Below are 12,177 nucleotides of genomic sequence, written 5' to 3'. Positions count from 1 at the left end.
CGATAGGAATGTCTCTCACCGAGTCATTTTTGTCCTCTGAATCCCTTCTTGTTGTTGTACTTGAAGGGCTTCCTGGACTGCTGATACTGTCTACCTCGGTTGCTGAATCCTCTGTCAGCTCTGAAGTTTCCTTGGTTGTATCCCCCTTGTGCATACGAACTTGGAAACTGGGAGTTCGCCAAGGCAGAGTACTGTCGAAAGGGCTGCCTATGGAAAAAGGGAGTCTGACATCTGTTGGATCGTCTGGCGGATTTTGGCAGCACCTTTCGCTTATCCTTGTCTTCCACAAGGACCTTATCAAGTGAGTCCCCAAACAGTTGGCTTTCTTTGAAAGGTGCGGAAGCTAAACGCCACTTTGACTTGGCGTCTGCTTGCCAAGTCCTTAACCAGAGTAAGCATCTGGAGGCAAGTGTTGTGGTCATCGCTCTGGAAGCAAATTTTGCCGCGTTCAGCGTGGAGTCCGCTGAAAATTCAGAAGCGAGTATTAGCTTACTCAGGTCTTGTCGTAGACGACCCTCCTCGGGTCTGACCTTGGCTTTCCTGTCTTGGAGCCAAAGTATACAGGCTCTATTTAGAAAGGATGTGGCTGAGGCTGCTCTCAGCAGCCAGGCGGCCATCTGAAGCGTTTTGCAGATTAGGTTCTTGACCCTCCGATCATCTGACTTCAACCCTTCGGCAAGCTCTGATGGTACTATTGTGTTCGAGACCAAACTGGCTATTGGTTGGTCGATGGTGGGAAATTGAAGCAATTCCTCTATCTCTGGTTCGAAGGTATAGAAGCGGCGGTCCATCGCAGAGGGTCCTAGTGCTGCTGCCGGGTGTTGCCAAGGTCTCTTCACATTTTCAACGAAGATTTGAGAAGACGGGATGTGTCTCGATTCTTTCTGCTGTTCTGAAAATAGGTGAGCCGCTGGTTGGAGGCCTGCTGCCGCCTCTGGTGGTTTAGAGGAGCTGCTGATGTCAGTGATTAGTTTGGCCTTCTTTAGGAAGACATTGAACAGTGCCGGTTTAAAGAGTGATATAGAAACCGGTTGCTTTGAGGGAGGGTTCTCGTCCTCAGACAGTTTATGATCTGGACCACTGTCCATCTCCTCCTTTTCCTCCATCCCCAATATGGGTGTCAGATGAAGGATCTGCCATTGCGTATATCTGTACTCACAGAATCTGCAGAATAAATGAGCTCAGAGTCCTTCCAGGAACAGGAATGTACTGGGACAATCCTAACTGTTCGCTGTGAGGCTTGAAGGACGCACCCAAAATGGCTCTCTGAGCTTCGTGAGGGGGCCGAGCTGACCTTCCAGGGGTCCAAAATGGCGGGCGGAATGGCTTCCTGGCAAAAATGGTGGGCGCAACTGATTTGGCGCCCAAAATGGCGGGCCCAACTGATTTGATGCCCAAAATGGTGGGCGCAGCTGTTTTAGCGCCCAAGGATCCCAAAAATGGCGGGCGCAGGACCTCGCTGAGGAGGGCAATCTCCAGACGCTCCTCGTATCCTCTCAGGCTCACCGCGTGACGGGTGCTGTAGCTGCTGCAGGCGGCTTTAGAGTAGCGCGCCTGTCAGCTGTAAGGCGATCCGCTTCCCTGCTGAGTCTGCCGCCATTGCCGCCGCTGATTCTCGGCGCGTTTGCTCGTTCGAGGCTTTCCGAGCCTTTTAGTGAAAGGCTCTTTCCTCTCCTCACTTCCCTTAGGTAAGGCTGCCGGAGGAGCCGCGGTATGAGGGGGGCGGGGTTGCCTTTGGGGCTACAAGTCCCCACCCGTGGTATCTGTAACAGGTATGGCCACGGAGGCCAGGGACCTCACCACCGCTGTTGAGCCACCTTGGATGCTCGACTGGAGGGGAGGGAAAGAGGTATTGCCATGGAGGCCAGGGACCTGGTCCAGTAGGGGCCCAAACCTCTGGGCAGTGCTCAGAGGCCCTGAGGAGGTAAACTGGGTGCAGGCTATACCCACGGAGGGCAGGGGCCTGAGGTCTTCTATCTTCTCTGGATACCTGCATAGAGAAGGAGAGAAAAAGAAGAAAAAACATTAAGGCATTAATTTAATACATGAAACAAGCAACAATGAAGAAGAAGAAAACTCTAGTCCCTATACTACGACTGAGTTTTTAAGACTGAGCTATTGGGGGTAGTGATGGGGTGGAGCTAATTATAATTATTCTAATTTAACTCAGTCCCTAGCCAATCAGGCCCATGTTGGACTCTCCGCAGCAGTGCATTGGAGAATAAACTGATTCCAAATACTGGGAAAAAAACCCTGTACAGTTTTGTTGTGAATGGATATGCAATTTAGTTTGAAACCCCCCCTCCCCCCCCCACACACATTTTAGCTGTCAGAACATGACACATTAAATTTGATGTGAACCAAAGGCTAAAGAAAAATTGTAAGGAAACTATAATCTGGTGTAGGTTGATAACCTGTGCATCACTAATAAAGTGTTATAAAATGGATATTTTATAAATAAAAACTATTAAACCTTTTAAAAAAATAAATAATCCCTTACCTTTGAGAATTTCCATAACACTGCCAGTTATGATAATCTTCCATGAGATCAATATGATCTAGCGTAGAATTATAAAAATCCGTATATGGAATAAGAGAAGGATTAGCTAGACTATTTGAAGCATCTGCAATGACATATTTAGTTATTAGTAATAATGTTTGGCAACCAAACATTATTCTTTTTAATTAATATTTGTAAAAAAACCAATAATATTCTTTGATGCAACAATATTCTCTAACAGAAGGGATAAGTTTAGACTTTTAAAAGTATGAGTGGAACCAGAAATGTTTACATAGTTTTTGGTGGAAACATACAGGTAGTCTTTGATTTACAATCACAACTGAGCCCAAAATTTCTGTTGCTAAGCAAAACAGTTGTTAGAAGAAATGGCCTTACTATACTGCTCAAAAAAATAAAGGGAACACTCAAATAACACATCCTAGATCTGAATGAATGAAATATTCTCATTGAATACTTTGTTCTGTACAAAGTTGAATGTGTAAAACAGCATGTGAAATTGATTGTCAATCAGTGTTGCTTCCTAGTGGACAATTTGATTTCACAGAAGTTTGATTTACTTGGAGTTATATTGTGTTCTTTAAATGTTCCCTTTATTTATTTGAGCAGTGTATATTTTATGACCTTTTTTCGCCATAGCTATTAAACATTTCCCACACTGACTTTGTTTGTTGGAAGCCAGATGAGCTGGTTACAAATAGTGATGTCATGACCCTGGGATTCTGCAATTGTCATAAATACACTGCACAAAAAAATAAAGGGAACACTTAAACAACAGAATAAATCAAACTTCTGTGAAATCAAGCTGTCGACTTAGGAAGCAACACTGACAATCAATTTCATTTTGTTGTCAGCACATTCAACTTTGTACAGAACAAAGTATTCAATGAGAATATTTCATTCATTTAGATCTAGGATGTGTTATTTGAGTGTTCCCTTTATTTTTTTGAGCAGTGTATATTCTAATTGCCAAGCACCTGCATTTTGATAATAGGGATGTTGCAATGTGGTTACTTCTGTCACTAAACAAATCGTTGTAAGTCAATAAATACTGTATGTAATCCTGATCTTTTTAATAAATTAATAAAAAGAAATACTTAAGCTACTGCAGCATTCTTTTTAAAGTAACAGCTTCATTTTTATTCTTAGATAAGTGAAACAGGATCATTGCTGTAATATATTAATTTACAATAGCATTCTTTGTAATAGCTGTACAGTAATTACAAATCCTCCAAACCATTAGAAATATTACTACTATTACAATTTGAAACCTTTAAATATTTTCTCTTAAAAGTGGCTAAAAATAATTATAAAATACCGTACCATATAAAAACTAAACATATATGTTCTTTTGAAATGTTTTCTGCTTTTTTGCAATATGTTGGTTTTAAGAGAAAAAGACTAATTTTAAAATGACATAATTTGTGGTGATTTAATGCCCTACAGCTATGAGAATTCAGAAAATATTAACTGCATCTAAACTAACTTACTAAATAAAGATAAAACTTTGGTTGCTGATGGAATCCACCAGGTACACTTCTCCATAGGAGGCAAATCTTCAGGTTTTGCCGGAAACAGACGCAAAGAAATAAATTGTATGATTCGCTCTATAATTTGCTTGAATTGCTTCTGTGATATCCTATGAAATATATTAATATTGTTATATAATAGCATGAGTTGCTAATAGAATTCTTTCTTCTTTCTTCTTAATAACAGGCCACAAAATATTTCTACAAAATATTCATGAGGAATATAAATATTGTAGAGAAAATGTATTCAGCAGAATTATTAACTATTTCTATGAAACATAACAGTTACTTTTTCTAACATATTGCTGCGAATTCTGCATGTAGTCATAACTAGATAACTATAAATTGGTGAATTTATGTCGTTGAATTTAGTGGGTTTTACATTTTGATTTAGGCACAGAATTTCCTTGTCCAATACTTTGGGAAAGTCAGGATACTTCATTGCACTAGATTGTGTGGATTAATACTTCTGTTGTAATAATTATGAATAAAGTTTAATTGATATAAAACATAATTCATGGAGTTCATAAGTCTTAGCAAGATTTTCTTCAATAGTTGTGAGTACTCCAGGGTATTTTGACTAGCATACATAAATAATAACTATATATAATAACTGAAAACATAAAACTCATAATAGCCTTACTTCTTAAACCAGTGAATTAGGTAGTGATGATCATCTTCGGGTAAAGCAGCAATTTGTCTTAGCAAGTGAGCAAAAATTACATATGTTGTTGTGTTACTAAACAGAGGATTCTGAAAAAGATAAAAAAAACAAAAAAACTATCTGTCTTCAAATTATAAAAATATTACTGACATAATAAGTAAGTTATTTGGATTGGTTCTGCTAAAGTATAACCCAATCCAACTCATTGTGGAGCAACACATGGATTGTTTTATGATTATTTTCCTTTTAAAAAGTAACATTTCCTCTGACTCTTGATGATTTCATCAATGAATTCAATTTAGTGAATTAACCATACAAAATCCCTAGTAGTTAAAAGGCTTTCTTTTCCTTTGCACTGAAAATAGAGTACTGTATGATTTTGTCAATGATTAATTGCTATACAAGCAATCTTACACAACAGTGCTGTTGAGTAACGATGCAATTAAGCTAGAAACATAATAAGATGAAGCTATCCCTGTTCTAATCATATCACTGGGATAAAAGCATACATATAAGCCAATTCACTGGTTTCAAAAGTGAACTATTTCAGCACAGCAATAACCTTTTAAACACAGCAGTGCCAAAGTTTGTTTTGTACATGAACAAAATCCAGTCAAGATAAAAGCTCCCCTCAATAAATTTCACTCCAGAAGATACACAAGCAACAAAAGTTGGCCTACAAAGACCCCTGAATAAATACTTTTCCCCCTTCTTACCTGTAGAAGAACAAAATATGCTCTGAGATCATCTTTTGTTTGTGGTCTGAAAGAACATGAATAAGTGGAAAATGAAACGCACAATCTAAGAGTGTGAATTCATGCATGCATAGTTAAGTGGAATTACAGCTATTTTTTACTAGCTAGACTGTACCTAAATGATGTAGTTGCTTAATTTAAGAATAAATATAAAGGCATATCACATAGATGTTAATAGTCTCAGGTTATGTGACAAAATTATTCCTAGTTATATGCAACACTCTGGAGCTATAAAATTGAATAAGATTTTTCATCAGAAAGAGAAAACGTTTTGCATTTGTTCATGTGAGTTTTTATTTATCAAACTCACATGTTTAAAATTATATATTAATAAGCTTGTGAATTGTGAGATACAGAGAATATAAATATGTCACAATTTTGTACAGGGACATATCATTTTTTTATAAAAAGTTTTTTTATTTATAATAAATTTTAAAAACATAACATATACATAATAATATAACACAATACAGACAGATAACAAAAAGAAAAGGAAAGGTACATGATGGTCCATTCAGTATATACATTGGTTATCCCCCCTCCATTAATTTTCCAATATCTGTTTAAGTTTCAATAGATTTAAAACTTCTCCATTATACTTTCTAAGCTTTAATCTTGATTTTCCTCTCTATCCAATTATATAATTTATTCCAGGTTTCAAAATAACCTGTATCCAATTTGTCCTTTAATTCTAACATCAGTTTGTCCATCTCTGCGCATGTTAAAATTTTAAACAAGATTTCTTCTTCTGTAGGAGCTTCTTTGTTTTTCCATTTTTGGCAGATGCTATTCTTGCTGCAGTTAAAATATGTAACATTAAGTATACTTTATTTTTCTCATATTTTTCAATGGTTATTCCTAATAAAACAATTCGGGTCTCAGATTGAGTTTCATCTCTAAAATCTCTTCTAGCCATTGTTTAATTTTCTCCCAATAATCCCTTACTTTGTGGCATTCCCACCACATATGATATGTTCCGATAGTCATTTGGCATTTCCAACATGTTCTCCATTCTCAGAGACCTAATATTGATATCTGCTAATAGACTTATTGCGAGAATTGAAAGATCAACAATGTAACTACTCAATTCAACTCCCTCCTTTCTCTTCTTGTTTCCATAACAACCCCATGAGGTGGGTTTTACTGAGACTGGCCCACAGTCACCTAGAGGTCTTTTGTGCCTAAGGCAGGATTGTGTAGAATTCACATTCTCCTGGTTTTTAGGTCAGCACATTAACCACTGCATTAAACCAGCTGTTATGTCTAATAAGTTATGTTCAAATTCTGTGGAAATTGAAATGTCATGTTATAGAGATACATAAAAGTTAGTTGTATTTACCCTTTCCATTCATGCAATAAACCGTTAATTATTCCTTTTAGGACACACTTCTGGATATCGTGAGGCTAGAACAAATGAAAAAGAAGTGAAACAGCAACTCAAATTTATTTTTATCAATAGCACAGTTGAAACAATTATTATTATTATTATTACAAAGTGGTCAGATCCCAATTGTTCAAACAAGAATTTAAAAATATTTACATTAAATGCCATATATATTTTAAAGCACACTGTAATTCTGAAATGTAGAAGGAATCTCAAAATGTAACTTTTTTTCAAAATTACCAAAATCTCTTTCAAAATCTCTTTTCTAAGTTCAATTTTTCTATTTGAAACTCACTGATATACCGGTAAACTGATTTTTATTTTTATATAGTAGGGCAATCAGTTTCCTGGGCTCTATCATAGCATAGGAACAAACAATTTTTACCACTTTCTACTGGCAATAAGATACTTTTGTATGTTCATATAATTGTTTAAATAGTTATTTAAGATCATTTTCAAATGTTACTTCTGAGACTGATGATGATAATAAACACACATACACACACTATGTATACACATAGATAAGTAAGTATGGAAAAAAGATGATAAATATATGTATTATGGATGATAAGATTCCAGTTTTTAAAAGATAATAGTTTTTATTATAATGGAAAAATCCCTTTATATTTAAAACTTTACAAAATGTCTATTTTCCATTTATAGATTTATTTTAGGAAAAATATTTCATTGTAAAACACCAATTTCATTATAGTACCACTTAATTACAGAATAGCCTATAATAACATTCTAAATCAGGGATGTCACACTCGATTTCATTGAGGGCCACTTTAGGATTGTGTTTGATCTTGGGTGGTGGGACTCCCAAGCTCCATCTTTGCTGGCTGAGGCACTGTGGGCTGGTCCTTCGCTGTTTCCAGGGTTGATCTGTAGGCCAGATCTAAGCAATCTGCGGGCCAGATACAGGCCCTTGAGTTTCACACCGCTGTACTAAATCATAATGCTGAAAGTTATGACTAAAGGAAAAGGTGTATTTTTTCTCTGATGGAGAAAGGGAGTAATTTATCTTGTCAGAATTTACAGATGTTCTTTCAGTCTGTTTATATAAAAGATATTTCAAGGAAAAGTGAAGGACTTAGTGGCCGTATGCTAAGAAAGCTTTCTTTTCTAGCCCATGCACTGTATATTCAATCTCCTAATGTTATAAAGACAACTTTCCTTCAAGCTTTATCACTTGCAGTGGACAAGCAATTTCAACAACGAGTAAAGCTTTCGGACAGTGTTTGATGTTCTCATTTCTACTCAATGTTTTGTGGTAACTTTATTTACAGATATTCTTAGTTTATTTTTCTAGCTACCTACTGAGATTGCTAATTGGGAACCATGTGTTTTTAACCTGAAGATCAGTTCATACTTTCTTTTTTTAACTACTGCATATATAATAAAGTAGATTTTTAAGGATTGTTTTTATGTATTAATTGGATTGATTTTACTATTGTCTCTTTATATATATTGTGAGCTGCCCTGAGTCCTCGGAGAGAGGCAGCATCCAAATCCAAATCCAAATCCATCCATCAATCAATAGCTAAAAAAAATAAAGGGAACACTCAAATAACACATCTTAGATCTGAATGAATGAAATATTCTCATTGAATACTTTGTTCTATACAAAGTTGAATGTGCAGAACAACATGTGAAATTGATTGTCAATCAGTGTTGCTTCCTAAGTGAACAGTTTGATTTCACAGAAGTTTGATTTACTTGGATTTATATTGTGTTGTTTAAGTGTTCCCTTTATTTTTCTGAGCAGCGTATTTTTGGTAGCAAAGCTAGAGCATGTAAGACTAAATGACATTTAAATTAATGGACAGTGAGCACATTTAGTCATATATTTTACTTTGTTCCATAATACAGATGAATAGGACTTTAGTCATACCTATTTATCTGAATTCTACTTATTGAGCTATTAAATATTACAATTAAAAAATAATCATAGTTTTCTACACGCTCTTAAGGAGTAAATAATTGTTAGTAGAATTTTACTTTTAAATGTTTCTCATATTTATAAATCACTAGCATTTAATATCCCAAGATAATAATTTTAAATATTTTGAAGCTAGGTGGCAGTGATTACTCAAAATTTCTCACTCTTATGTAGGTAGATAAATTGCTGTAACTCAACAACGCATTTGTTGATCATCTTCATCCCTAAGTAATTATTATTTTGATTTTTATATATCCTATATTGCTATGAATATTAAACTTTACAAAAATTAGGTCTTACCCCTAAGTATTTACGAGATAGATCATGTTTATTTTCATGCATGATAATATTATTTATAATTTTTTGTTTTAGTTATATTATACGGTCTAAAGTTTAGGGCTATACAAATACAGATTCAGAAATTTAGGGGTGTAATTAGATTGAATCTCCAAATTAAATCAGATTTCAAAACTGTCTTTCTAAATTGCATTATAGTGTCAAATACAGAACTGGAGACTCTGAATTTATTTGGAATTTTGCGGAGGTGCACAGTGCCCTTTTAAAAAATCAAACTGTCTCAATCCAGATTTAATTTTACTATAAACTTAATTACAATTAGAAATCTCATTAAATATTTCAAAATAATTTTGTGTAGTTGGTATTTATATGTGTTAGAAATCTCTTTTTATCCCGCTTCCTTATTTTCTCTCTTTTCTGCTCAAAGTACAGAGAGCATTATAAAAACAGTTGCATTTGTTCGTTCGTTCTTTCATTCATTTATTCTTATATGCTGCCCCACTCACAGCTAAATAGATAAAAAATACAGTATAAAACGCTATAAAAACAGTATAAAACAATTTAAAACCTACAATTAACAACCAAAACAGCTAAAAAACAATGCATGTCTTTCCAGATCAGATCTGGATAGGGTACCATCTGATCAATGACCCCAGGTCTGCCAGAAAAGCCAGGTCTTTATGGTTTTCTGAAGGCCAGTAGGATAGGGGCAGTTGGAACTCGGAAGGTGGCTGGGTTCCAAAGAGACAGCTCCAGCAGTCACAGAAAAGGCCCTCTCCCGTGTGCCTGCCAGCCGACACTGTTTAGCAAGCAGGACCCAGAGAAGGCCAACCCTGTGGGCCCTTATCGGTCACTGGGAACTATGCGGTAGGAGGTGGTCTCGAATATAGTCTGGTCCTAAGCCATATAGGACTGCAAATGTAATAACCAACACCTTGAATTGAGCCTGGAGACCAATTGGAAGCCAGTGCAGTCCACGGAGGATTGATACAGCTTGCGTGGCTGCATTTTGGATCAGCTGCAGTCTCCAAACACTCTTCAAGGGTAGCCCCATGTAGAGCGCATTGCAATAATCCTAGTGTGAGGTGAAAAGGGCATGAGTGACTGTGAGAAGAACCTCCTGATGGTCGCAATTGATGCACTAGGCGAACCTGTGCAAAGGTCCCCCTAGTCACAGCTGTCAGATGATGATCTAATCCTAGCTGTGGATCAAGATGGACACCCAAATTGCGAAACCGTTCTGAGTGGGGTAATTCCTCCCCCCGAACCAAAGATGGACAATTACTGGAATCTTTCGGAGGCAATGCCCACAGCCACTAGGTCTTGTCAAGATTAAGCTTGACCCTGTTAACTCCCATCCAGACCATGGTCAATGGTAGCGAAAGCAGCTGAGAGGTCACGTAGCACCAAGATAGAGGAGTGACCTCTAGCTCAGGCTTGCCATCAGGGTGACCAAAGCTGTTTCTGTGTTGTAGCCAGGCCTGAAGCCAGATTGAAAAGGACTTTCTCCACAACATTTCCCACAAATGGAAGGTTGGAGATTGGACAAAAGTTGTTCAATCCAGGGAAGGCTTCTTGAGGAGGCGTCTTACAACCGCTTCCTTTAGAGATTGTGGGAAGGACCTCTCCATCAAGGAGGTGTTGACCAAAGCCTGGAGCCAGCCTCGTGTCATCTCTCTGCTGGCCAAAACCAGCCAGGAAGGGCATGGGTCCAATAAACACGTGGAGGAACTTTCCACTCCCATAGCCTTGTCCACATCCTCAGGAGTCACAGCCTCAAATTCATCCCACACAACAGTAAGACCTACCCCTGTCATCTCAGTTGGAATTGCCCAATCAGTTGCCCAATAATCAGCAATTATTTTCAATCTCTAATTATGAATAATAATTTAGTGCTGAAGAAGATTGTATGATTTATACTGTCATGTAAACAGATGAGTATTTTCTTAGAAATTCTTCAGATACAGTACAATGTATCTATAAAAGTATTTGTATTGTATAACATATGTGATTTTTATTCTTGTACATATAATTTTTTTTATTTCTCTATTCTTTTGTGCTAGAAAATAACTTAACTGTTGATATTTTCATTTAATTTCATATCAACATAGTATTTTTCTCTTTATCTCAGTTTTAGAAATGAACGGCTGACCATTCAACATTGATTAGGGTCTACAGTATAGTCAAGTGAGTATTTGGAATGAAACTGAAAGAGGGAGAGAATTCACAAAACATTGTGAATCAGCACACCAGTTCATTTAAAAATAAATACATAAAACATATAATCGATACCAACCACTTCCAAGAGATGATAATATTTCATTTTCCCATGCAATTTTTTACAGAAATGATTTTGTCTCAACTTCAAGTGAATCATCTGTATCTCTGTACAGTTTGCAGAATTTCACAGACCCAAAAGCAATCACTATTTTTTCAAGCGCTTACAGATAAATAGTTTGCCACTAGACCAATATCTATAACTATTTTGAGATGTGGAATTTAATTAAAATTCAGAAACATTTCAGTCTGAAAATATTATTTAGATATGTTAGACATGATACAATGATTTGCATTTGTTATTGGAAAATTATTTAGATCTACAGGTATTCTCTGTTTAAAATGAATATATGTTCAAATTCATATTTATCTTTCTCATATAAACTTATTTCATGGTTCAGTTCAGGTTTATGTGGGTAGATTAAATTAAATTATGCAACTAAGATAATTTATTTTTAAAATAACATTACACACAATACTATATAAAATAAAATTCGCATTTATTATTTATAGTGTTCTGCAATTATTATTTCAAAGGCAAAAAGATATTTCAGACCAAATGGGGACATTCATGTAGTACTAATCTGTTTACTTTTGTTTAGATTTAATAACCATTAAAGAAACCTCTCTGCTGTTTATAGCATCATAATCTTTTCGGTTATAATTTAAAAACAAATGAGGCAAATTCAAAGGCATTACAAATCCTGGTAATTATTAAAGTGTACTTTAGAAATATTGACACTTACAATAACTGTATAAACTCAGAAGGTACTCAATATTTAAGCCTGACAAGACCGAGTGGCTGTGGATA

General features: G+C 36.0%; 1 protein-coding gene across 2 annotated transcripts in view; it reads right to left on the bottom strand.

Annotated features, from left to right (window-relative positions):
• HECTD2 (HECT domain E3 ubiquitin protein ligase 2) overlaps nt 1–12,177 on the bottom strand; it is a 74,052-nt gene that overhangs the window by 35,322 nt on the left and 26,553 nt on the right. For both annotated transcript variants that reach the window (XM_070752357.1, XM_070752358.1), the window contains exons 6-10: nt 6,806–6,870; nt 5,428–5,473; nt 4,691–4,800; nt 4,009–4,157; nt 2,501–2,624 (exon numbers count right to left, since the gene is read on the bottom strand). In XM_070752357.1, the coding sequence (XP_070608458.1) occupies nt 2,501–2,624; nt 4,009–4,157; nt 4,691–4,800; nt 5,428–5,473; nt 6,806–6,870 (494 nt within the window). The remainder of the gene's footprint in view (nt 1–2,500; nt 2,625–4,008; nt 4,158–4,690; nt 4,801–5,427; nt 5,474–6,805; nt 6,871–12,177) is intronic.

Source organism: Erythrolamprus reginae, chromosome 5 (assembly GCF_031021105.1).
Source record: "Erythrolamprus reginae isolate rEryReg1 chromosome 5, rEryReg1.hap1, whole genome shotgun sequence".
Lineage (NCBI taxonomy): Eukaryota > Metazoa > Chordata > Lepidosauria > Squamata > Dipsadidae > Erythrolamprus > Erythrolamprus reginae.
This window is presented reverse-complemented; position numbering and strand designations above follow the sequence as displayed.